Genomic DNA, 23,956 nt, shown 5'->3' with positions numbered 1-23,956 from the left:
TTTTGGTTAAAAAATCATTCATGTTTAAGTATTACTCTAATTAGTGAATGAGGAATTAAGATCATCCTTACTTAGTGGCTCATTAGTTGTACAGCTGTTGGTTTTGGATAATGGTTTGAGCAACTTACGGAGTATAGTGTTTTAAGGAAATGTATGAAAAAATTAACTTTTTTTAAAAGTTAATTTCCTTGGAGGAAAGAAAGGAAAAAGGACTTTTCTAAGTGAAGAGGAAGTAGAGGGAGGAGGAGAGGAAGAAAGAACTCAGAAAGTTCCTGCAGGTTGCCCCTGGGGGGACCAGTCCTGGGATTAGCTGGGCCTGGGGTGGTGGTGGGTAGACTTACTGCAAACTTGGCCAGCACATATGCTCCGGCTCCCACTCCAATGCCAATCACGTACTTGAACCTGACAGAGAGCATGCTGGTCACTCCAGGGGTTTCCTTCCCCTTGATGGCTATCCAGTGCAGACCCAGCCATAGCCCTGAGCCCTCAGCTCGAAGCTGCTGGCTCTGTGGCGGTGGTGGGCACCTCCGGGGTGGGGGACTGGGCAGGGACTCACCCAAAGTGCTGTACCACACTGGGGAGCATGGCGGCCAGCTGCTCCATGGAGGGGAACTGGTACCTGCAGGTGGAGCAGGAAGTCAGTTCCGGGGCAGCTGGAGGTAGGGGGGCCTAGAGAAAGCTGGGGGCGGGGCATTCCTGGTACCTACCCCTGAGGAAACTGTGACGCCCCCACCTGCTGACCGGGGGCATCCACGTGGCACACCACGAAGTGCTTGGTGATCTCCTGCATGTCCTCAAAATTGAAGAAGGTGTTGAAGCACAGCTTGTCTGCAAAGACACAGCTCTCAGCTCTGGCTGAGCCAAGGAACCGGGGAAGTGGGAGGAAGGGATGGGGGGATGGGGAGGCCCATGAGGCCCGTGGATGCTGGGAGGCAGGTCAAGGCAGAGGTGATGATCAGCCTCATGGTTCAGCGGGGAAACCAAGACCCACATGGCTGGAGGCATAGAGCTAAGCGTGAGTGGGGATCCACACAGCCCTGTGGGGAGGGAGGGGGCCTCACTATTCCAGCAGACCCTAGGCAGAGGAGGGCACACTTACGGTTGAGCCCCACGTCATGGTAGGTAAGGATAGCTGGGCGGTTACCCTTGGGGGAGCCCCGGATCACCACGTGAAGAAGGCCGTAAGGGGTCTCGATGTCATGTTCCTGGAGGGGAGAGACCGTGCTGGACCCTCTGGGCAGCCCCTCACTCCTGGCTCTTCTGGGAAACGAGGCTGGGGAGCAGCCTGGGGGCTGCTGGGCCTATGGTGGGACCTTCACCCCTCCCCTCATAGGCTAGGCATCCCCTTTTCATCACCCCCAGCAGCCCCCGGAGGGGACAGACCAGAGAGTACATCTCTCCCCATGGGTGTTCAGCACAGGGGCAACATAAACTAGGCTGCACATGAACATTCCAGTCTCCTCCGCAAACCAGCCAGTGGGGCGGCCCAGCCCAGCAGCACTCAGCCCTCCAGGGTCCAGTGAGGCCCATTTTTTCCCATCTCACTGCAGCCCCTCTGGGTCAGCTCTGCCTTCCCCATCGAGTCCCACCCTCATCATGTTCCCCCTGGACTCAGAAGCCTACAAAAGGGCCTCAGCCCACCTAGAATCCACGGTGAAGACCCCATGCCAGCCAGTCCAGCCGCCCACCCCCACAGCTGTTCCTGTTTCCACCCCCAGGCTCTCGCTCCTGCCTCTCTGAGATCCCCAAGGCCTCCCTTGGTCAGGGCCAGGCTAGACACCATGTGTCTAGTGGCGGCTCTGGGCTCCTCCTGGGTCAGCCCCCTTGGGTTTGCTGCTCGAGGTCATCAGTCCTTCAGGAAGCAGGAGCTGAGTGCTGCAGGTTCAGGACCCGCTCTGCCCCTTACTGTGTGACTCTGAGCGGGACATGCACCTCTCTGTGCTTCAACCACCTCTTTCTGAGCCATCTCATGGGGGTTCAGGGAGAACTAGATAAGCTGATACCTGGCCCCAGAAAGGGGGCTGCCATTGGTGGGCGCATCCCCGAGCCCTGCTGGCTGGTCTTTCTGGGAATTGGTCCCTCTTGGCCACTCATAGGCAGACTCCCAGCGGGTCTGTCAATGCTGAATAAACAGCCCTGCCCTCTCAGGGAGAGTCTTGGGGACTGCAGGAGGTGGGTGGTCCCTCCCAGGGAGTTGGAGGTCGGGCTGAGGTCAAGGAGAATCACCATGTGACTGAGCACCTACTGTGTGCCAGGTGTTATGAGAGACAGAAGCAGCGCTTTTCCCCACCTTTTAGTGGAGTACACTCATATTCAGAGAGAAACAAAGTTTCTGCCTCCGACAAGAAAGGGGAGCCTTAGGTGACCGGCCTTCTTGGGTCAGGGCTGAGAGGACCACTGCCTGGCCCCATTTCCAAAAGGGAAGGACTGGTGGTGCCAACCCTGGGGCCCAAGGCCACACGCCGGGAGCCACACTTCTGGGTCCACCGCAGCCGCTGCACGGCCCAGGCCTGTCCTTCTTCAGTAGCACTTCTGCTCACTGGCCACTGACCAGACACTTTTCATGTACTTTCTGTTCACTCACAGAGGAGGAAACTGAGGCTGGCCAAGGAGCACTGACTTGCCCAAGGTCAAGCTCAGAGAGGGCAGGCAGGGTGGACCTTGGGGGTGCCTCTCTCAGGCTGCTATTTCTGAGGAAGCAATCCAGCTCCACCCAAGAGACTTCTGAGCAGACCCCTCCCCATAGCTGTCTGTCCCTGCTGGGGGGCCCTGCCTCATCCCCCCCGCCAACCCCGGCCATGCTCTCTTGGCTCTGGAGGGCAGGGTAGGAGGCAGGAAGGGTGCACGGTGCTATGGAGGGGGCTGGGAGAAGGAGCTCAGTTCTATGAAGGGCAGGGAGCAGGGCAGGAAGGATGCCCGGTGCAATGAAGGATAGAGGCTGGGGCAGGAAAGACCCAGGCTGCTACGGAGGGCGTGATGTGGGCAGGAGAGCTGCACAGTGCTATGAATGCTACGGGGTAGGGTGGGTGAGCAGAAGGAGCTCAGTTCTGTGAAGGGCAAGAAATGGGGGCAGGAAGGACGCTCGGTACTATGGAGGGTGGGGGCTGGGGCAGGAGAGGGCCCCCATGGCACTAGAGCTGCAATGCGCTGCCTGCGGCAGTGGGGTCAGCTCTAGCCCTGCAGAGCACAAGTCAGGGCCAAGAAGGGGTCTTCGCAGCTCTCCACCGCCCCTAAGTGTGTGTGTGTGTGTGAGGGGGTGCCTGCCCCAGTCTTGGTGTGATTGCCTGGGTCCCCATCCCCGCCCGGACCCACCCCCATCACCCCAGGACGGCGAGACCCAGCGTGGCGCTTGCCCCACTAAGGCTCAGCTCCCAGGGGACAGGAAGGGCTGGGGCTGGGGCTGATCGCGCCGACGTGGGCGCCGGCCCGGTTGCCCAGTGACCTTGGCTGAACCCTCCGCCGACCTCCCTGCACCCGCTCTGAACCAGAACTTCAGATCCAATTCATCCTGATAGAGGCCAGACGTCCCCCAAGTGAGGTGTCCCGAGGGCCGCAGGCGGGCGCGCTCTGAGCCCCCAACCCTCAGGGCCGAGGGCTCTCATTGGCTCCCGGTGACGTCAGAGCCCGTCCCCGCCTCCAGGTGGGCGCCAGCGCCAGGCACTGCGGCAGTCCGGGAGGGGGCTCTAATGTCCTCTCTCTGCCTGTCCCGCTCCCCTCATCCATGACCTTGAGGGCTGGGGCGGGGAGTGGTGGGGGGAGCCCTCCGACTTGGGCTTCAGGACGCGCACGTGTGGGGCTGGTTGGATTCTTCCCGTCAACCGCATCAATAATTCAGAGGACCGAGTCTGCAGCAGCGCGGAGGCGCTGACGTCGCTGCTTGGGTGCGGGTGTCAGGGGTGGCCCCATGGCTATTGGACCCCGCAGGGTAGGCCCGGGAGTAGAGGGATGGGTCTGCCCCTGCCTCTCCTTAGAGTTAGAACTGCACGGATTCAGGGCGCCTGCTGCCCCAGGGAGGAGGTGTCCTGTTTCCCCACCCTCCCCCCCGTCTCCGCCCCCGCCCCGCCCCGCCCCTCCAGGTCCTTACCCTGCTGGCTCATCGCCCCAGCATTGCCCTCCTATGCGCAGAAAATAAAGCACAGAGACCCCCTTCTCAGCTCCTCACCTCCAGGGACCCCAGCCTGACGGCCCAGTTAAAGCCACACACAACCCAGACTTCTTTGCTTCTGCATGCTGTCCCCCCAAACAACCATGAAACCCTCGCAGGGTCAGGAGGTCAGACACCTGCAGGTACGGACCCCCCAGACGCCGCAGGGAACAGCTTCTGCAGCGTTGAAGGGGTCACAGGCGCCAGGCAGAGCTGGGCACGTGCCAGGCAGAGGGCACACTGTCAGTGGGATACACACACGCCCGCACACCCATCCACACGGGCTGACAGACAAGTCACAGCCCTTCTCGATTTCCGCAGAGATTTCAGTCTTCCCCGTCCTCCCCCGCGGACCCACCAACATTTCCTCCCAAGCACGCAGCGGACCAGGGTCACCAGGAAGCCTGGGACCCGCTGATCTTGCCTTGTGACCCCCAGGGTGCGCCAACTGAAGGCAGAAGCACCGCGGGACAGAGGCAGAGCATGCCCCCGCCTCCCCGCTGACCTCGCGGTCCCCAGAGTCCTCACTCACCCCATCCCAGCACTCCGGCATCTTGCCGAGGGAGGCCACCCGCCTCGACCAGGAAGGGCAGACAAAGGCCTGAGTCACCCGAGTCCAGAGGGAGGGGGCTGCGCAGGTGGGAGACCAGCGGCTCTATGGTGGGGCCCCAGCTCGCGGGCCATTTATATGGGGAGCTGCCTGGCCTGGACTGGCCCCTCCTCCCTGCGGGGTTTGTGAGCAGCCACTCGTTCACCCGGAGCCCCTGCTCCTGGATTGGCTTTCAGGAGACAAAACTTGGTTCCGATTGGCTTCCACGGTCCTCGCTCACCGGCTTCTGCTCCTCCCACCCCCAGTAACACATCAGTCGGGATGGTCCCCAGCTCCAGCAACCCACTCACCCCCCCACCCACCCCCGCCCCGCACAGAGGCTGGGAACCGCAGCTGCACACTGGGTCCCCGAAAGACAAGAGGTCACATGTATAGGTGCGCCCGGTGGCAGGTACAGATTAGCCTCTCACAGCAGAGCAGGCCAGGGTGCCCTAGACAGCACAGCCCTTGACCCATACCCTGGGAGCAGGGAGAGCCTGAGCGGCTCCCAAGCCCAGCCTCCACATCAGGAAGGCCTGGATCCTGTCACCTGGAGAGGTGTGGGGAGTCACTGCTGCCTGCGGCAACTTGGGCTGTGACTCTACTCCAGGAGGCTGCTCCTCCTCCACCCCCAGGGTCTCCCCTTGGGCATTCCCCAATCTGCCCACATGTCTGCCTTCCACTGGAGAAGGGAAATGAGGGTTCTGGGGCCAGGGGGCCTGGAGAGATTTCAGGACCAGGGATGTGGTGGGCATACACCAGCTCTGTCCTCCCGCACCCTCATCCTGCATCCAGGCCAGAGTCCCCCTGGAGAGAGAGGAGGTGGAACGGGGGCGGGGCAGCTTGTCCACGTGGACATGCCCGTCTCCCCATAGCCACACCCAGCCTTCTTTTCTGGGGTCACCCAGCCTGGGGCTTGCCTCTCGAGTCTCTGGGGAGCAGGACAGGTGCTGGGGGTTACATGGCTCAGGATGTGGGTGAGGAGCTGGCAGGAGACAGGCAGGCAGGGCACTCAGATGAGAAGCAGGAGGCAAAGGAGAACAGAGGAGGAGAGGAAATAGGCCAGGGAGGGGCACAGAGGAGGGAGCCCAAGGACTGAGAGAAGCAGGAGCAACAAAGAGGGGGCGGGCGCCTGTGTCCCCATTCTGTCGCTTTGGTGAAGGAACCTGCCACTCGCCCCAGCTTGTATGGACAGCCGTGCATGCTGGCCAGCTGCCCTGGGGAAAGGCAGTCACCTCCCCATCTCTGGGTGCCTGGTGACCTGGTCAGCACCCATCCTCTATGCTATTCCAGGCCACGTCCTCTGCCTGCGGGGAGCGAGCATCAATAACTTCCCTGCCCCTTTCTGACCTCTCGCCATGTGGGCCTGGTGCAGAGTGCGGGCACCTGTGCACTCCAAGGGCAGCCAGGGCCTGGAACGGGAGTCCCCCAGCACCTCATGTCCTGCCCTCGTTCCCTGTTCCACGGTCCCCATCCAATCTTATGCCCACCTGAACCTCTGAGTGGCCTTCTTCACCCTTGGGCCTAGGTGACCTTGGATACTAGCCACTGCAAGCCATGACCCCCCAATTCTGCTCAGCTCAATGGCTTCAAATCCCCAGACTTGAGTCAAAGTCTCAACTTTCTCATCCACTAGCTACATGACCTCGGACAAGATTTTTTTCACTCCTCTGTGCCTTAGTCTCTTCAACTATCAAACAAGAATTGTGCCTTCCTCACAGAGCTCCTAGGAGGATGATAAGAAGCTACATACATCACTACAGACCCCACCCCAGGCCTGCCCAGGGGAGAAATGCAGTAATCTGTGTGCCTCTCCGAACTGTGGGTCTCTTCCCTGGAGGTTATACAGTTGTTGGGGTTGAACAAGACAGGCTCAGGTCCTGGGAGCCAAACCTTGCTAGTCTCTGCTGTGTGATGTCTGACAAGTCAGTCAACTACTCTGAGCCATCATATCTTAAATGGGAGAACAGCAGAGTAGCTGCTTGCATAAGTAGCTGCCAAGGATAATAGATAATCTTCACAAGACCATATATGAGAAAGGATGAAGAATCTGAAGCACAGTGAAGTAAATTCTCCCACTCAGTGAGGAAGCAGTGGAGCTTACCAGTACCTCACATTATTATTATCTTTTATTATTTTTAAAAATTTTGGCCACACCCTGAGGCACATGGGACCTTATTTCCCTGACCAGGGATTGAACCCCAGCCCCCTGCACTGGAAGGCGGAATCTTAACCAATGGACCACCAGCGAAGTCCCGTGGGGTCACATTATTAAGAGTTGTAAATGCTTAGTGCCTTAGTTCTTTAGCGTGCCAGACTCCTATCTAAATGCTTTGCTATGTTACCTTATTTTGTCCTCTGAACATCCACTTTAGAAACAAGGAAAATGAAGCACAGAGAGGTCCTGCCCAACATCACACAGCCAGAGGGCTCAGAGCCAGGGGCTACACGGAGGCCACTAGTCACAGTCAGCCCAGGGACGAGGGCACCATCATCAAGCCTACAAACACCTGGGGTCTGAGCTGCCTCAAACTTAACCTCCAGGTTTGATCTACGAATGAGGTAGTAAGCTGTGCTGGTGGTCACATGGCAGGGTCACAACTTGGACCAGGTCCTTCTGCCTCCCCCACTAGCTGGGCCCCCTGGGGCCAGGGACTGAACAGGATAAAATCCTTGGCCCAGATAAGGACCATCCTGGCAGCTGCTTTACTTAACAAAAAGCAACCTGTGTGGAGTAACCAGAGCAGAGAGTAAGGTGCTTTTTAATACATGCTGCCCTCTACCAAGCAAAGATCTTGAGAACCAGGGTCTCACACACATGGGGTGACCCACCCTGGCCTGGGCCCGGTATATGGGTGCAGAGGACTCCAGGATTCTGTCACCTTTCACTCCCCAATCCACCTCCCAGGGTGTGTGTGTTTTGGGGGCCGGCAGCACCATTGGCATCTGAGGAGTCCCACTCAGGGTCAGGCAGCAGCTCGTTGCCCTGGATTTTATTTCAGTAGTCCCTCACACAGGAAAGGGGCTGTGTGTTCACACTCCTCAGCCCTCACTTGGAGCAAGGAGGACAAAGGGCACTCTGGCTGGCCTAGGCTACCTTGTAGACACATCCCTCCCCTGCCACTGGCTCCTGGATCCCCACTCCCCCAGGTCCCATCCTGTCCTCCCTAGCAGCAGAGGCCTTTGCGATCGGAGTTGGAGCTCCCAGCAGACGGGAGCATGTGCCCAGGTGCTGCTCTGATGCCTCTGCTGTGTCCTTGAAGGGGCACGTGACCCAGGGTCCAAAGCCTGGCTCAGACCCACATTCTCAGAGCCTCGCTGCAGAGCCGTGCTCCTGGGGGAGGAGTCTGCAGGCCGCTCCACCTCCCACGTCACCCCTGCGTCCAGACCACGAGGCCGAGGCTGTCATGGGGCTGGGAGACTGACCTAAATTGGATGGTGGCCTGAGGGCTAGCTCCCGCCAGGCAGGAGGAAGGTCCCAGAAAGGTCTGACTTTGGTCAATAGGTTTTAATGGCCAATGGGGGCCCTGTAACCCCGTGAGGCTCCCATTCTGTCTGCTAGCGCGTGTTCTCCGAGACCCAGAAATAAATGGCCATCTTGGGACTCACAGGGGGGAAATGGCGGGCCAAGTGAGCGAAATCAGAAATCATCATGTGGAGGAATAAACACAAAGACTGATTTCAGTTTTCCCAGGGAAGCTGGCATCAAACTGAAGAGGACATGGTTGTCCCGAGCAACTGCTGCCATGGAAACAAGAGCTATTAGGAGCATCAACCTGGCTTTCATAGGAGGAAAGTGCTGATTCAGATGACAGCATCCTCACTCCCCCAGACCTCCCCGCCTTCCCCTGTCCTGTTCAGGGAGGGAGGGGGCATTTCTCCATGGGGTAGGGGGCCAGGCAAAGCCGCTGTGAGCAGTAGGGATGGTTCTGAAGGCTGCCAGGTACCCAGTCCCTGTGGCTTCAGGCTGAGGGCACTCAAAAGGGCTGTGACCCTCGTCTGAAACAGGCTGGGTCGGGGGTGGGGGGGTTGCCGGCCAGCAGTCGGTCCCCTATCTGGGGAAGCTGAGTGGGGACCTACCTTCCAGTCTGTGTCCACAGCCAAGAGGAAGGAGTCAGAGTTCTCCTACAGGAGGGCAAACAGAGAAGGGTGGTTCGTTAGGCCCCAGGCTGGCCGGGCAGGGAAGGGTGACCAGAAGGGGCTCTGCCTTGAGTAGTATCACTTGCTGTTCCCATCTTTTTTTTTTTTTTGCTGAGCCTTGCAGCATGCAGGATCTTAGTTCCTAGGCCAGGGATTGAACCCACATCCCTTGCAGTGGAAGTGTAGAGTCTTAACCATTAAACCGCCAGGGAAGTCCCTCCTTAGTCTATCTTAATGTGAACAAAAGTGACCCAGGGCTTTCCATGCACCAGGTTTCAAGCCATTAAGTATGTGACAGATGAAGCTACGAGCAGCTACACACATGGATTTTTACCTCCTAGTGTTTTTTTTACCTATTAGTTTAAAATGTGAAGATTTCCACTTTGCAGGTGAGAAGGCTGAGGCTCAGAGAGGCTGAATCACACGGCGAGAAAGTGATGGAACAATCTCTGACCCCAAATTCTTGCTGTTCATCACTCTGCCCGTTGGCCCCTCAGATGGTTTTCAAGGGCGACCATCGGGGCACAAGCTCCGAGGCTGGGGGATGAGGGCCTGACTGTCACAGCCGCTGTGAGGATGGGGAAGCCGAGCCCCACACCCTGAGGGAGAAGTGGGCTTCGCTGATCTGCACAATGGCGCTGCCTGGGCTCGTGCCATAGCTGCCCCCACCTTTTCAGACCCGCCTCTCAAAGCCTGGCTTTTCGGCTCATTTCTGCTGATGGTGTGCCCATCTGATTGGTACCTGTTCTTCCCACTGGACTGTAGGAACCCAGAGGGGGTGGACCATGTCTGGCTCGGCTCTCAGCATCAAGCCTGGCATGGACCAGGCTCCTCAAGCAGCCCCGGGTGAACAAGTCTGACGTCACAAGGAGGGGAGCAGGGTTCAGATATACCCAGTGCTTAAAAGGTGGCAGAGATGGAGAGCGGAGTGGGAGCCTGAACCCCCTGTGTCTGAGTTGCCATGCTCTCCCTGATGCAGCCTGTAGGCCCCTGGACAATCTGCACCCTCTTTGGGACGCTGTCTGGGGAACGAAACCTCATGGCGGGCGGGATCCCACATATCCAGGAAGAGCAGAGATCTGGGGCCTCTGCTCTGCCTTCTCTCGTGTCTGCCGAGAACCCTCACTGCTCCCCTCTGCTCGCTGTGGGCAGGTGGCTTAGCCTCTGAGCCTCAGTGTCCGTGAGGCTTGACTGAGGGCAGGGAGAGCAGTCATTCCGTCCTGGCACCCCTGCACTGGGCTCTGGGTGCTACAGAGGCTGCCGGGTAACCATGTGGACAAAGGAGACAGACTAGAACCAGGATGTCATGGGAGGACAGCAAGAGAAGGGCAGGGCCCCCGAGCACAACAAGAAAGAAATGAGCCCGCTTCACAGGGAAGGGAGGGAAAGGGCAAAAACAAGCGACGCTGATGTTCTCCTCTCAAAATGCGAAGTCCATCCACCTGCATTCTGGCAGCTGGAGTGGAGGCGTGGCAGACAGAATCAGAAGGGACTAGAGGCTCTCACACCAAGAAGGAGACCAAGAGGCTTTCACCTGTCTCAGGTGACATCAATAAGGCCGTCCTTCCCCTCCTGGTTCCCCCAGGGCCAGGGCGCTTTCTCTGCATGGGGAGGGGAGGAGAACACGGAGGCAGCCACTCCTGAACCCTCCGAGGAAGGGGGTGGGGCCCTGGGGGAAAGGAAGGAGGCGGATATTCACGAATTTTGTCACCAGAAGACCTGGCCCGGCAAGGGGGGTGGGCAGGGAAAGAGATGCATGCAGGAGATTTTCAAGGGAAGGGGCAGGACCCCAAATCAAGAAACAGCAGGAATAACACAAGCCAATCTGGAGATGCCGGAGGCTGGGAGGAACCACACGACCATTTCGAGGAAGACAGGTGGGAGAGAGGGCCCAGACGGGGGGAGGCGAGGAGGCCCAGGAGCAGCCTAAGGAGATCCAGGTGGGGGATGCAGGTACGGAGCCCTGGACACAGCAAGCAACGACTTCAGAGCCTCAAACAGTGGAGGGATGGTGGGCGATCACATGGACGCGTTCACTCCTCAGTAGACCCAGGGAGTTTACACCTGGCGGGTGGCGAAAGATTTTAAAAAGTGCAAAAGGACAGGGGACAGGTACTGTCATCCTGTGTAGCTGTACAGGGGGACTCTGTGAATGTAACCGCCTGGGAAAGAGGCCAAGAGCAAGGCAGGCAGGACTGTACCAGCTGTCACTGAAACCTGGGAAGGCCACGCTGGGAGCACAGAGGAGGATCTGGGGGGCGGTGGGTTGAGGCCACTCATAAGCAGATGTGACCGGTGACCAAGTCCACTGCAGAAAGGGGAGAAACTGAGCTGGGATTTGCAGCCTCGGAGGAGAACAGACGTGGACCCTTGTGGGTGGGAGGGGTTGGGGGTACAGGCATATTCAGGTCCGGGTGGGATGAGGGGAGACACCAAGGGCAGCAGGAAGAAGGCAGAGCCCGGGGGCTGGTCAGAGGGACTCCGACCAGGGAAGGAAGGGGCAGCAAGGTGCCAGGCCAGACTGGGCAGAGAAGGGGTGCGGGGCATCTCCTGGGGTGTCCTGGCAAGGCGAGGAGTGGGAGAGACGCATAGAACATGTGAGGCCACGGTGCCCTCATCTCTCTGTACCACCCACAGCTGCACACCCTGTGTCAGCAGGCAGCCCCCCGCCCCTGAGCCCTGGTGATGGGTGCAGGGGTCCCTGAGAGCCACCATCGTGCCCTCACAAGAAGGCCAGTCTCTGCCTGCATGCCTAGAAAGACAGGCTGTTTGTGGGCAGGAGGAACTTTACAGAGAGTTCTGGAAAACTTTCTTCTGAACCACATCACAGTCTACAGCTTCCACCTGGCCCAAGTCTTTACTGAGTGCCTACTGGGTACCAGGTGCTGTGCTGGGAACTGGGGGTATCAGGGAACAAAACGGACAGGGTCTCTGCCCTAGGAGCCTGCGGGGCAAGGCCCAAGAGTGGCGAGGGCCAGGCCTGGAGGGTGTGCAGGGGGTCAGTATTAGACCCTGTGGTCAGAGAAGGCCTTTCTGAGGAGGGGGCATTTGAGCAGAGCCCGAATAAAATGAAGGGCCAGCTCTGCAAATTCTGCAGCCAGAATATCCCAGGCAGAGAGAACAGCTGGGAAGATGATCAGCTGGGTCATGGAAGAACAGTGAGCCCAAGAGACAGGAGAGGAGTGGGGCGGTGGGAGGTTGGGGGTGGTACAGCGCATAAGCTGGTCCCAGGGAAGGACTGTGGCTGTAATTCTGAGAGCAACGGCAGCCGCTGGGCAACAATGCGGAAAATGACAGGGTATGTCTTATTTATTTTTTTGGTGTATGCAAAAAAGGATAAATTTACCCGAGTCCCTTACCAAAGCCAAGAACAATAGTTAAAAACAGGCCTCGGGAGGGATGGTGGCCAGTAATAGAAATCAAATCTTGTCGGCCTAAGCAAAAAGGGAAATTTATAATTAGGATTCAAGGGTGACTTACCAAGCCCAAGGGCAGGACTCACAAAGGGCTGGAACAAGGGAATGGAACACATTAGAATGCCAGGAAGGACATGATGGACTTTAAAAGGTGGACAGAGTAGGGAGACCAGTGGGGCGGCTTCTCCAAGCAGAAAGAAGGGGTGTGGGGGCATCTCCTGGGGTGCCCTGCCAAGGGGAGGAGTGGAGGAGAACATGTGAGGTCAAGGTGCCCTCAGCTCTCTTTGCCACACACAGATGCACATCCTGTACCGGCATGGAGCACCCGGAGGAGACGATGGGGGCTTGGAACAGGGAGGGAGTGGAATCAGAGTCAAGAGTCTACCGTGTCCAGGAGAGGGTGGACTGTATGGAGAGAGTAACATGGAAACATATATTACCATATGTAAAATAGCTGAGTGTGCTTAGTCGCTCAGTCGTGTCTGACTCTTTGCGACCCCATGGACTGTAGCCCACCAGACTCCTCTGTCCATGGGGTTCTCCAGGCAAGAATACTGGAGTGGGTTGCGATGTCCTCCTCCGGGGGATCTTCCCAACCCAGGGATCGAACCCAGGTCTCCCGCATTGCAGGCAGATTCTTTACTGTCTGAGCCACCAGGGAAGCCCATGTCAAATAGCCAATGGGAATTTGCTGTATGACTCAGCAAACTCAGACCAGGGCTCTGTTACAACCTAGAGGGGTGGGCTGGGGAGGGAGGTGGGTGGAAGGTTCAAGAGGAAGGGGACACATGTATACCTATGGCTGATTCATGTTGATGTTTGGCAGAAACCAACTCAATACTGTAAAGCAATTATCCTTCAATTAAAAATAAATTAATTAAAAAAAAGTCTACAGTGTCCAGCTCACCACTGTTTCCTGACCATTGCTGGGGTCTGCCCTCAGGCAATCATGCCTTAAAAGTTAGCTCAAGGTTCTGTCTTAGAGATGGGGTGGGGGAGGCAGGAGAGTTTCTCAGGTGGCTCTAGTGTAAATCTGCCTGCCAATGCAGGAGATGCAAGAGATGCAGGTTCAATGCCTGGGTCAGGAAGGTCTCATGGAGTAGGAAATGGCAACCCACTCCAGTATTCTTGCTTGGGAAATCCCAAGGGCAGAAGAACCTGGAAGGCTCCAGTCCATAGAGTTAGACACGACTGAGTGGCTGAGCATGCACCCAGGCATGGGGGAGAGAGGGAATACAGCTATACTGATGGCCCATTCATGCCGTATGGCAGAAACCAACCCAACATTGTAAAGCAATTATCTTCCAATTAAAACTAAAAATTTTAAAATGTGCCCTTCTCTGGGGCAGGACTGCCAGCCTCATGCGGCTGGCCCCCTGGGGCCTGCACAGCCACTCTGTCCCCACACAGGGTGCTCAGCGGCTCTGGGGCTCACCTCCTTCTGGAGGGAGGCTGCGGGAGGTGGGGCAGGGCAGAAAGGGGGTGTGCTGAGCACCCAGGGACTGGGCTCCCGGCTTCCCCATCTGCAAAGTGAGGGGGCCTGGCAGCATAACCAGCATACAGCTGCGGCTATGCTGCCCCAGAATTCCACGAGCAGCAGACCCCCAGACTTTCTTTGCAGGGAGGGAAAGGGGAGGCATGCTGGAAGTGACCATTACTAGAAAGTGCGGGCAGAATTAATTCTGGAATCTGATGTCTGGGGTCCTGATGAGGGCCCTTTCGGGTGAAATAGCAACCTCCAGTGCCTTGGGCCCACTGCTCCTTGGGGCTCTGCTGGTAACGCCTGCCCATCTATCTCAGAGGCTTGTGAGGAGAAAAGAGAAGCTGCCTACCTGAGGGGGTTGAGCGAGGCGGGAAGCCTGGGTCTGCTGCTGGAGGCAGCACCGGCCAGCGGGGACCCTGTTGGGGTCCAAAGGCCGCCCAGGACCAGGGGTTGAATACGGCCTCACTCCCTGATAGCTGTGTGCCCCTGGCCAAGTGAGTTACCCTTTCTGTGCCTCAGTTCTCTCATCACCGAAAGGAGAATAACTCTTCTAAAGAGCCTCCCTGCCTCAAACACAGCCAAAGCCCCAGCGAGGCTGGCTGGATGTTAGATGCGTGGGCGCTCAGCCCGGGCGGAACTCTCTCCCGGCAGGGACAAGGTTTCCCAGGATGGCCTGAGGATTCCTGGCGCTTGGCTTGCGTCGCGGTTCGGAGGGTCAGCTCCTTGCCATTGGCCGGACCAGAAGGATGGACGGCCAGCTGCTTGCCGTCAGACCAGAGAAAAGGCGCGCAGTTTCCTTCTTAGCCACGAGGTGGCGCCCTCCGCCCCCAGGACCGCGAAGGCGCGTCTACTCACTCACCAGCTCCGCGGCGTCCTGGCCCCGGAGCAGTGGCTTCTCCTCGGGGAATCGCAGCTCCTGCAGGCCGGCCATGGTCACGTCGTGGAGCAGGAGCCCTGGGAAGCGAGGACGAGGGGGTTAGGGCCTGGTGCGGCGGGGACGTCTCAGCCCGGCGGAGAGGACAGCGCCACCCCGCACTGGGACAGGGGCACCAGGCCCCACCCGACCGCTCCGCTCCATCCCCGGATCGCGGTCCCCAAGAGCAGGCCCAGCTCAGCGCTTCACCCGGGCAGCAAGGCTCAGGGGAGGTCATTACATTATTTGTTCTTAAAACACGTTCCCCCAAGCACCCGAAGAAAGGAAGAAGGGGCAAAAAAGGAAGAAGGGGTGAAAAGGGAAGAAAAGAAGGGAGGAAGGAAAAGGAGAGAAGAAAAAAGGAAAAACAAAGCAACACGATAAACGATGACCCTTGAAACAACTTCAAGTGAATTCCATTTATTAAGCAGGGGGACCACGTGCGGAGAAGCCCCCAGTGTTCAGAAGTGGACAGTGGGGTCTGGAGGACACGGAGCTGAGCTGAGCTCAGTGCTTAGGACAAGCCTGGGTGAGGGGGGCTCTGAGAGGGGAAGGGGCTGGCAGTGTGACACTGCAGGAAGGGGTGCCAGTCACGACACACCACCAGCAGGGAGGGGTGACACCGTGACCCCTCAACCACAGCCACCAGGCGGAGGGGCCCAGGCCTAGTGGCTGCAGGTTCTGGGGAGACTCTGGGCCTCTGAGCCCCAGGAGAGGAAGGGTCATATGTACACACGTGTGTGTCTGGAGGATCCAGTGTTGGGGGAAAGGCAGACAGAAAGGGTGCCAAGACCCCACAATCCGTCTAGCCTGGCACCACCATTCTTCGCTGGGACTGTAGGATGGCATAAATAAGAATGCACCAAGAGAAACGCTAGTCAGGGACACGAGCTGAGAACTCATAAAAGAATTACAATTAGCCAATAAATACAGGGGGAAATATTAAAGCGCACTAGACATCAAAGATATATATATATATATTTGGCTAATGGAATTGGTATGGTTTGCGGCACTGGCAAAGATGCACCAAAATGGGCACTTTTCTTATACTGCTGTGAGTGTATAAATTGGTACGTCTTTCTGAAGGGCAGTTTTACAGAACTGAATTAAAATCATTTAAAAGGTTCTTACTCTTGGACTCAGCGGTCCTCTCCCTGGGAGAAATTTCCTAAGGAAACCATATGCTATCCTTAGGAAAACTAGCATCTAATGATTTATCTCTAAGAAAGCTCACCCCAGTGCCATTTATAATAGGAAAAAAAAAAAAAACTAAACAAAAAGAGCCAAGTGTCCACAAATAGGGAAGACAATGACTTGTAAGATTATTTAATAACGTGAGAAAAATGCTTGTGTTGTAATAGATTTTTAAAAAGAAGTTATAACACATACAATATTATCCAAATTATGAGAAATATGAATAGTTTCACCAAAACAACAACAACAGCCTGGAAGGCTTTTTATAAAGTTAACAGGTATTATCCCAGAGTGAAGGACAGAAAACTAGCGCCTACAGTCTGAAGTCAGGGAGAAAAAAAAACCATTAAGAAAGACTATCTGAAGATCATTAACAATTCTTTATTCTGACAAAGCACTCCACGGCTCCCAAGGCACTTTCTTGTGTTGTTAGATTTCACCCTGATGGGAAATGCAACGAGATAACCAAAGCTCAGAGAAGTTCCACGGCAAGCCCAGATGGGGCCAGGCCTGGAAATGGAGTCTTTGGATTCCTCATCCAGCCCCATGCTGGTTCTGTAACACTGTCTTTCCTGGAAGGACGGCTGGCTTCCTATTCTTCCCAGCCTCCCTCCCTCCCCTCTCCTTCCTTCCCAATTCTGTTATCAGTCTTTCTTAAAGGTGAAGCCATCAGACTTTCCTTTCTGCCCTGAAAAGCTGACCATCCCACTAGCTGGTTGGTCAAGAAGGTGCCCCCCATCCTTGCCCACCCTTGCTCCTTTGGCTTCTCCCTATAGAAGCCCTAGTAATGGGGAGTGGGCACAGTGGTTGCCTGGACCCAAGGACATCAGCTGGAACTCATTTCCTGTGGGCGGTCCTGAGACCAGGTTGCAGCTCCAGACCTCCCCTGGTGCTATCAGAAGCAGGAAGCATTAGCCCTCAGAATGTTGTCAAGATGGTGCCTTGTGATTGCGTGGTGGTCCCCACCTCAGTCTAGTCTGGGGTTGAGATGCACTAAGGCTGGGCTGGGCACTGCTGGCCACCCAAGCCTGCTGGAAAGTTAATCCAGCTCTGTGCCACCACCCCTGGCAGAGCTGGTCCCCAGCACGGAGAGACCAGGCAGGAAGGCCCCTGCCCACCCAGGCGCCCAGGTCCCTGCACCTTGTGCCACCCTGGAGCTCTCTGTTCCCAGTGGTTTCCAGGGAAACCGGCTAACACAATGCACACGGGCTGTATTTTTAGAACGGCGTCCTCTCTCCCCTCCCCCACATTCTCTTCCATCCTTTCTGATGTGTGCACACTCATCCCTCCATCCAGTGGGGAGCTGAAAGAAGGGCCCCCACCCTGGAAGTCTCTTCCCCATTAGGGCGTCTTTCGCCTCCAACCTCCCTGAATACCCGACTCAATTAAACGCCTTGGCAGGACTGGGATGTCCCCGCCTTCACCCAGGTCTGTTACGAAACCACCCTGGAGACCCATCCTCCCCAAGGACGGTGCTATTAAAAGGGCTGAGAGTGGGCAGTGCAGGGACAGATGGCCTGTGAGGGAGGGGGTGGTGGGGAAGGGGGCTGCAAAGAGAAACCTCATACTCCAGAGAACCGGGGATGTCTCAGCCCCAGGAAAACCGGGACAGCCCACGGCCCAGCAGGTGGTGGTGTGGGGCTCCAGAACAGAGGCCACAGCACGCATTCCCACAGGGTGGTGGCGGTCAAGTTCCTTCCTAAGAGACTTGTGATCGGGAGGGGGAAAAAGGCAGGGTTTCCCTGCTGGCTCAGTGGTAAAGAATCTGCCTGTCAATGCAGGAGACGTGGGTTCGATCCCTGATCCAGGAAGATCCCACAGGCCACAGAGCTGCTAAACCCGTGAGCCACAGCTATTGAGCCTGTGCTCTAGAACCAGCGAGCCATAGGTGCGGAAGCCTGGCGCCCTAGGGCCCGTGCTCCGCAGCGAGAAGCCTGTGCTCCGCAGCGAGAGAAGCCCCCTGTTCACTGCACAACCCAGAGCAGCAACAAAGAGCCAGCATAGTCAAGAAAGAAGTGATTTCTAAAAAGTAAAAGACGGCAGCTAGACAATGTTACAAGAAAACGAGATTCCTATCAAATCAATACATTGTATACCTTAAACTTATTATACGATGTTATATGTCAACTTTGGTATCTCAATAAAGCTGGAAAAAAGCTTTCAAAAAAGAGAGTGAGATTCCTATCAAGTCCCGCAAGGAAGCCTGAGTCAGGTCTGTACAGAGTCAGGGGGCACAGAGCAGGTGGGGTGGGAGGTGCCCGGTGGGGAGGGGGTCTTGGAGCCATAGCGATGGGCCTTTACACTCTGTCTTTCCCCTCCTCTTAACCCCCACGTCCCTAAAGGCAACACAGAATGTTAGAAACAAATGGGCCTGGGAAGAATTCCAACCCTCAGCTTCTCAGTGGTTAGGCCTGCAGTTACCGGAATCTCTTCTGTATCACTCACTGCCTAGCTTTATTTTGAGCGAGCCACTAACAGGATTGCTTAGCTGCAAAATGGGAGTGGTAGCCTCCCTTTGCCCACCTCAGAAAGCTTTGAGGTACAACAAAGACAACAGATAGAAATGTTTTTGTAATTTTTAGTATTTTTTACTATATACCAGGTGTTCTTTTATTTTTTTAAACTTTTTTTTTTCTGTATTGGGTATAGCCGATTAACAATGTTGTGATAATTACAGGTGAACAGCAAAGGGACCCAGCCATACATACATGTGTATCCATTCTCTCCCAAACTCTCCTCCCATCCAGGCTGCCATGTAACATTGAGCAGAGTTCCCTGTGCTATACAGTGGGTCCTAGTTGCTTATCCTTTTTAAATGTAGCAGTGTGTACATGGCCATCCCAAATTCCCTATCCCTTCCCCACAGTCTTCCCCTCAGCCCAGGAACTATAAGTTTATTTTTAAATTTGTGAGTCTGAGAAACGTGCTTTTAAAATAGAAGATTTCTATACCCATTTGGATGGGACAAAAATCACAGAGTTAATTGGGGTCCTCCTAACCTTCTTCTGCCTACTTGGAGGACTTTCTTTTTCTCTTGTCTCCTGTTTAAGAAGGGTTCATACCTGCTGGCAGGGAGGCTCTGCTGATGTTTGCAATAAAAGGACAGGAAAGGGATGAGGGAGAGAAAGCAAGGGCTCTTTGGCTGGGTGACGGAAAGGGGCCCTAGAGCAGAGTGAAGGTGGGTGAATTCTTTAAAAGGAATTGCATTTCTTTTCTATTACTTTTGGTTGCTGATTTTGTGCTTCTTTAAATGTGATTCTGTGTTGAGACCTGGGCCATGTGAACCCTCAGACTTAACAGGGTTTGAAATGTAAATGATTACTATGATTGTTCCTGAGGTGTGTAGTTGGTGTGTAGTCACCCAGTCATGTCCAACTGCTTGCGACCCCATGGACTACTGTAGCCCGCCAGGCTCCTCTGTCCATGGGATTTCCCAGGCAAGACTACTGGAGTGGTTTGCCATTTCCTTCTCCAGGGGATCTCCCCGACTCGGGGATTGAACCTGTATCTCCTGCATTAGCTAGGTGAGTTCTTTACCACTGAGCCACCTGGGAAGCCTGGAACCTATTCAATAAATGCTTCAATTAAACTGATCAGTGGCAGTTACGCATCCTATGGAATAAAGCCATCGTTGAGTAGAAGCCCAGCTCAGTCAGTAGTAGGGGGCATCTGGAAATACGTGCAGGGATTTGAGCTTGTCTCAGCAACCGGGAGGAGAAGGCAATGGCAACCCACTCCAGTACTCTTGCCTGGCAAATCCCATGGACAGAGGAGCCTGGTAGGCTGCAGTCCATGGGGTCGCTAGGAGGCGGATACGACTGAAGCGACTTAGCAGCAGCAGCAGCAAGCGGGGGCGCCTACAGTGGTTAGGAGTCAGAGGCAAGGAAGGCTGCCTGAGGACACTGCAGCACAGTGGAGCATCGCTCCCCACCCCAAAACGCCTTGAGCTGCCCCCCTGAGAGACACAAGAGCTGAAGGAGAAGGAAGGCCAGACACCAACAGGGTGAAGTTAGCGTATGCAGGTGAACCAGATCTTGTGGGACAGGGAGAAAGCAAACTATAAAAGAGGTGGACTTTCTTGTTTTTTTAGTCATTGGAGGGAGGGTGTCTCTGCCAGGTCATGGCCAGGATCTTGGTCCAAGGCGCCCTGTGGTTGCTGCACTCCTGAAAGTCCTAGTTATGACATCCCGTTACGAGAAGAGCCTCGAGCAAATGGAACAAGGAGCAGAGCCAATCTGACCTGGGCAGCTCCGCCCTGGGAAGGGTCTGTGCCACAGATTGAGAAGGAGGTCGCTTAGGGCAGGTTCAGACTCACGTTCAAGCCTGGGCACCTGATGCCCTTCCATCTACCCACACCACGCCAGCACTGTGGTTTGAAAAGAAGTCCCAGAACTCAGGGACCCAGAAATCAGGAACTTTGCTTCCAGCTGCACTGTGCAGGGGGTTGAGAGCTGTCCAAGTAGCTGGCCCCTCGTCATATCACTCTCACTGTCCGGACGCTGACCTCAGAGGCCTGGGATGGAGACAGACCTTCCCTCAGCATCCCCATCTCACAGGTGAGGCAAGAACAGGCGCACAGAGGGAGTGACTGGTGCAAGTCCCCTGTGGCACATCCAGGGAGCAACCCCAGAGCCCGTGCTCTTAAACCCGACTCTAGGGAATCCCCTGGTGGTCCAGTGGCTCAGGACTCAGTGCTCTCACTGCCAGGGCCCCAGGTTCAATTCCTGGTTAGAGAACTTAGATCCTGCAGGCTGCATTGCGGCCGACTGCCCCCACACCCCATAAAAAACAAACAAACCCTACTCCACACAGGTTCTGTTTCCCTGGGGTAGATGGCCTAACAGGAGGCAGGGAACATGAGCTTGTGTTCTGGCCAGCCTCCATTCCCTCTCCCATTACAGCCCCTTGCTTGATGCCGAACTTGACCTAGACCACGTCCCCTGCTTCCTCCTTGATTTGGGCTCGTGAATTCCTATCTCTCCACAGCCACCGCCACCCTGCCAACACACAGACACACACACACACAGACACACACACAGACACACAGACACAGACACACACATACAGACAGAGACACACACAGACACACACACAGACAGACACACACACACAGACACACACACAGACACACATACAGACACACAGACACAGACACACACACAGACACACACAGACAGACACACAGACAGACACACACACAGACACACACAGACACACACAGACACACACACACACACACACACAGAGACACACACAGAGACACACACACAGACACACACAGACAGACACACACACAGACACACACACATACACATACACATACACAGAGACACACACACAGACACACACAGACACACACAGACACACGCACACTCACACTGACACACACAGACACACGCACACACAGACACACATGCACACACAGACACACACAGACACACACACAGACACACACAGACACACAGACACAGACACACACGCACACACACGCACACACACACAGACACACACAGACACAGACACACACACGCACACACAGACACACACACACACACGCACACAGAGACTCCCACTGTGCTGAAGGCAGCCATATTTGGATGCTGACATTCACAGCTAAAGACCCCAGCTGAGTCGGCCCATTATTCCTGCAGGAAGCACATGCTTCTGTGCATGCTCTTCCCTCTGCCTGAAATGCTTTTCCCCATCACCTGCCCACAACAATGACAACAGCAATAATAATGAAAATAAATTGTTAATATTTTCTGACACGATGTGTGTTTGTTGAATGGCATGAAATGAATGAATGAATGATTCTTTGCTCAGACTGTAAAGTATTAAATGATTGGTAACCTTCAGTGCCAGTGAGATTGTGGGGAAACAATACATGTTCTCATACACCACTGACTGGACTGCAGTGGGTTCAACTTGATTTGGCGGGCAAGTTGGTAGTTTGTAAAAATGCAAATCTCTCTTAATAATTTTATTTATAGGCATTTATCCTGAAGAAAAACATGAAGAGGCTATGCACAGGGGTGTACTCTGCAGCGCTCTTTGGAATAGGAAAAACAGTGAAAAGAACCATCACAAGGAAAATAAATGTCAGGAGAATGGTTAAATAAACCCTGGCACATCTATACCCCAGAGCACCACACAGCTATTTAAAAAATGAGGCAGCTCCACTCAAACAGATAGGGAAGGCATTCTAAAATACGCAGGTAAGAGAAAAAGGCATGGCACAGAATAATAAGTATAAATAAATAAGCCCATTTATGTGAAAAATACATGCATGGAACAGGTACATTTATTTGCAAATTAAAAAGAAAAAAGGTCCTCGAATGAATCAGGGTAACTATAATAATGCTCATTTCAGAGGAAGAATATGTATTTGGAAGAGTCTAAAAGGAGACTTTTATTCTACATAGCAGATCTTATCAAATCTCAGATACCATCAATTAGAGCTGACACTAACATTTTATGTACCAATAGAAAAGAAAAAAAAAAAACATTATTAATGACAGTAATACTGCCCCCTACATTTTAACTTTTTATTTTGAAATAATTTCAGATTTATAGAAAAATCACAGAAAAAAAAGCACAGAAACTTCCCACATACTCCTCATTCAGCTTCCTCTAGAATGTCAGCATGCTACAGAACCTTAAACAATTAGAGAAACCAGGAAAGAAAATACTCATATAATCCAGTGATGCCATCTGCAGACGATCACTGAATTTCACCAGTTTTCCAGCAGTCTCCCCATCTAGGATGCCACCCTGCCCTTAGCTGCCACGTGGTCCCCTCCACTCGGGGACAGTTCCTCAGTCTGTCTTTTATGATGCTGACACCCGAGAAACACTGAGTAGTTAAAATCTATAGACTGTCCCTCAGTCTGGGTTTGTCTCTCTCTTTTTTTTATGATTAGACCGAGGTTTTGTGTTTTTCACGAGAATACAGCAGAAGAGATGCGCCCTTGCCACTGTGCCATTTCATGGGGTACAAGATGTCTCATTACTGGGGAACCTTAAGCTTGACCACCTGACCCAGGTTCTGGGGTTTCTCCAGTGTAAAGTTACTATTTTCCCCTTTGTAACTAACACGTATCTCGTGGGGAGACACTTTGAGACTACGCAGACATCTTGTTTCTCATGATACTTTCCGCCCACTAATTTTAGCAACCGTGGATGAGGCTTGCCTACAGTTATTATGGTGGAATTTGCTTGATGATCGTTTTCGATTTCCATCATCCCTTCTACATTTATTAACTGGATTTCTCCTGGAAGAAACAGAGTCGTCTCTTCTTCTCCATTCACTGATTTATTCAATTACTTATTTTATTCTATGGGTTATAATCCATTTCCATTATTACTTTATTGTTCTGATTGTGCCAGATTTGGCCATTGGGAGTTAAGTTGGCTCTTGGGTCCTTTCACCATTCACTGTCTTTTAAAATTTTATAGTAGCTTCTAATTTACTCCAAACTCATCTTATATTTCTTCTGCCTCACACACACGCTTTTCTCCATCTATGTATGTATCTGTATATCTGTTAAAAATCTGGAATTTATACTGACATCTCTAATTCCAATTCCATACCACTCAGTTTATTCTAACCTCCCCCTTTCATTATTTGTAATCGTTTTTTTTCCACAGTGAGAAACCTGGCTATCATTATCCCCAATATTTTTGTTTATTTGCTCATTCCTACTATACACACAAAGTAACTGCAGAACTGTCACTAGCATAATGAGTTCCTATCATTCAGAACTTTTGGTAATTAATTTTTAAAAACATTTTATTCTTTTAGACTTAGACCCACATCTATCACTCTTATAAGGTTTTTCTTTTTTAAAAAATTGAAGTGTAACAATGGAATATTACTCAGCTATTAAAAAGAACACATTTGAATCAGTTCTAATGAGGTGGACGAAACTGGAGCCTATTATACAGAGTGAGTCAGAAAGAAAAACACCAATACAGTATACTAACACATAAATATGGAATTTAGAAAGATGGTAACGATGACCCTATATGCGAGACTGCAAAAGAGACACAGATGGAAAGAACAGACTTTTGGACTCTG

General features: G+C 54.0%; 1 protein-coding gene across 4 annotated transcripts in view; it reads right to left on the bottom strand.

Moving 5' to 3' along the window:
- Window positions 1–23,956, bottom strand: part of NDRG4 (NDRG family member 4) — a 42,944-nt gene that overhangs the window by 8,680 nt on the left and 10,308 nt on the right. For all 4 annotated transcript variants that reach the window (XM_069552928.1, XM_069552929.1, XM_069552927.1 and 1 more), the window contains exons 2-7: window positions 14,632–14,726; window positions 8,814–8,858; window positions 1,100–1,205; window positions 708–828; window positions 557–619; window positions 342–402 (exon numbers count right to left, since the gene is read on the bottom strand). In XM_069552928.1, coding sequence (XP_069409029.1) covers window positions 342–402; window positions 557–619; window positions 708–828; window positions 1,100–1,205; window positions 8,814–8,858; window positions 14,632–14,703 — 468 coding nt within the window. In that variant the 5' untranslated portion in view covers window positions 14,704–14,726. The remainder of the gene's footprint in view (window positions 1–341; window positions 403–556; window positions 620–707; window positions 829–1,099; window positions 1,206–8,813; window positions 8,859–14,631; window positions 14,727–23,956) is intronic.

Source organism: Ovis canadensis, chromosome 14, assembly GCF_042477335.2.
Source record: "Ovis canadensis isolate MfBH-ARS-UI-01 breed Bighorn chromosome 14, ARS-UI_OviCan_v2, whole genome shotgun sequence".
In the NCBI taxonomy this organism is placed as follows: domain Eukaryota; kingdom Metazoa; phylum Chordata; class Mammalia; order Artiodactyla; family Bovidae; genus Ovis; species Ovis canadensis.
This window is presented reverse-complemented; position numbering and strand designations above follow the sequence as displayed.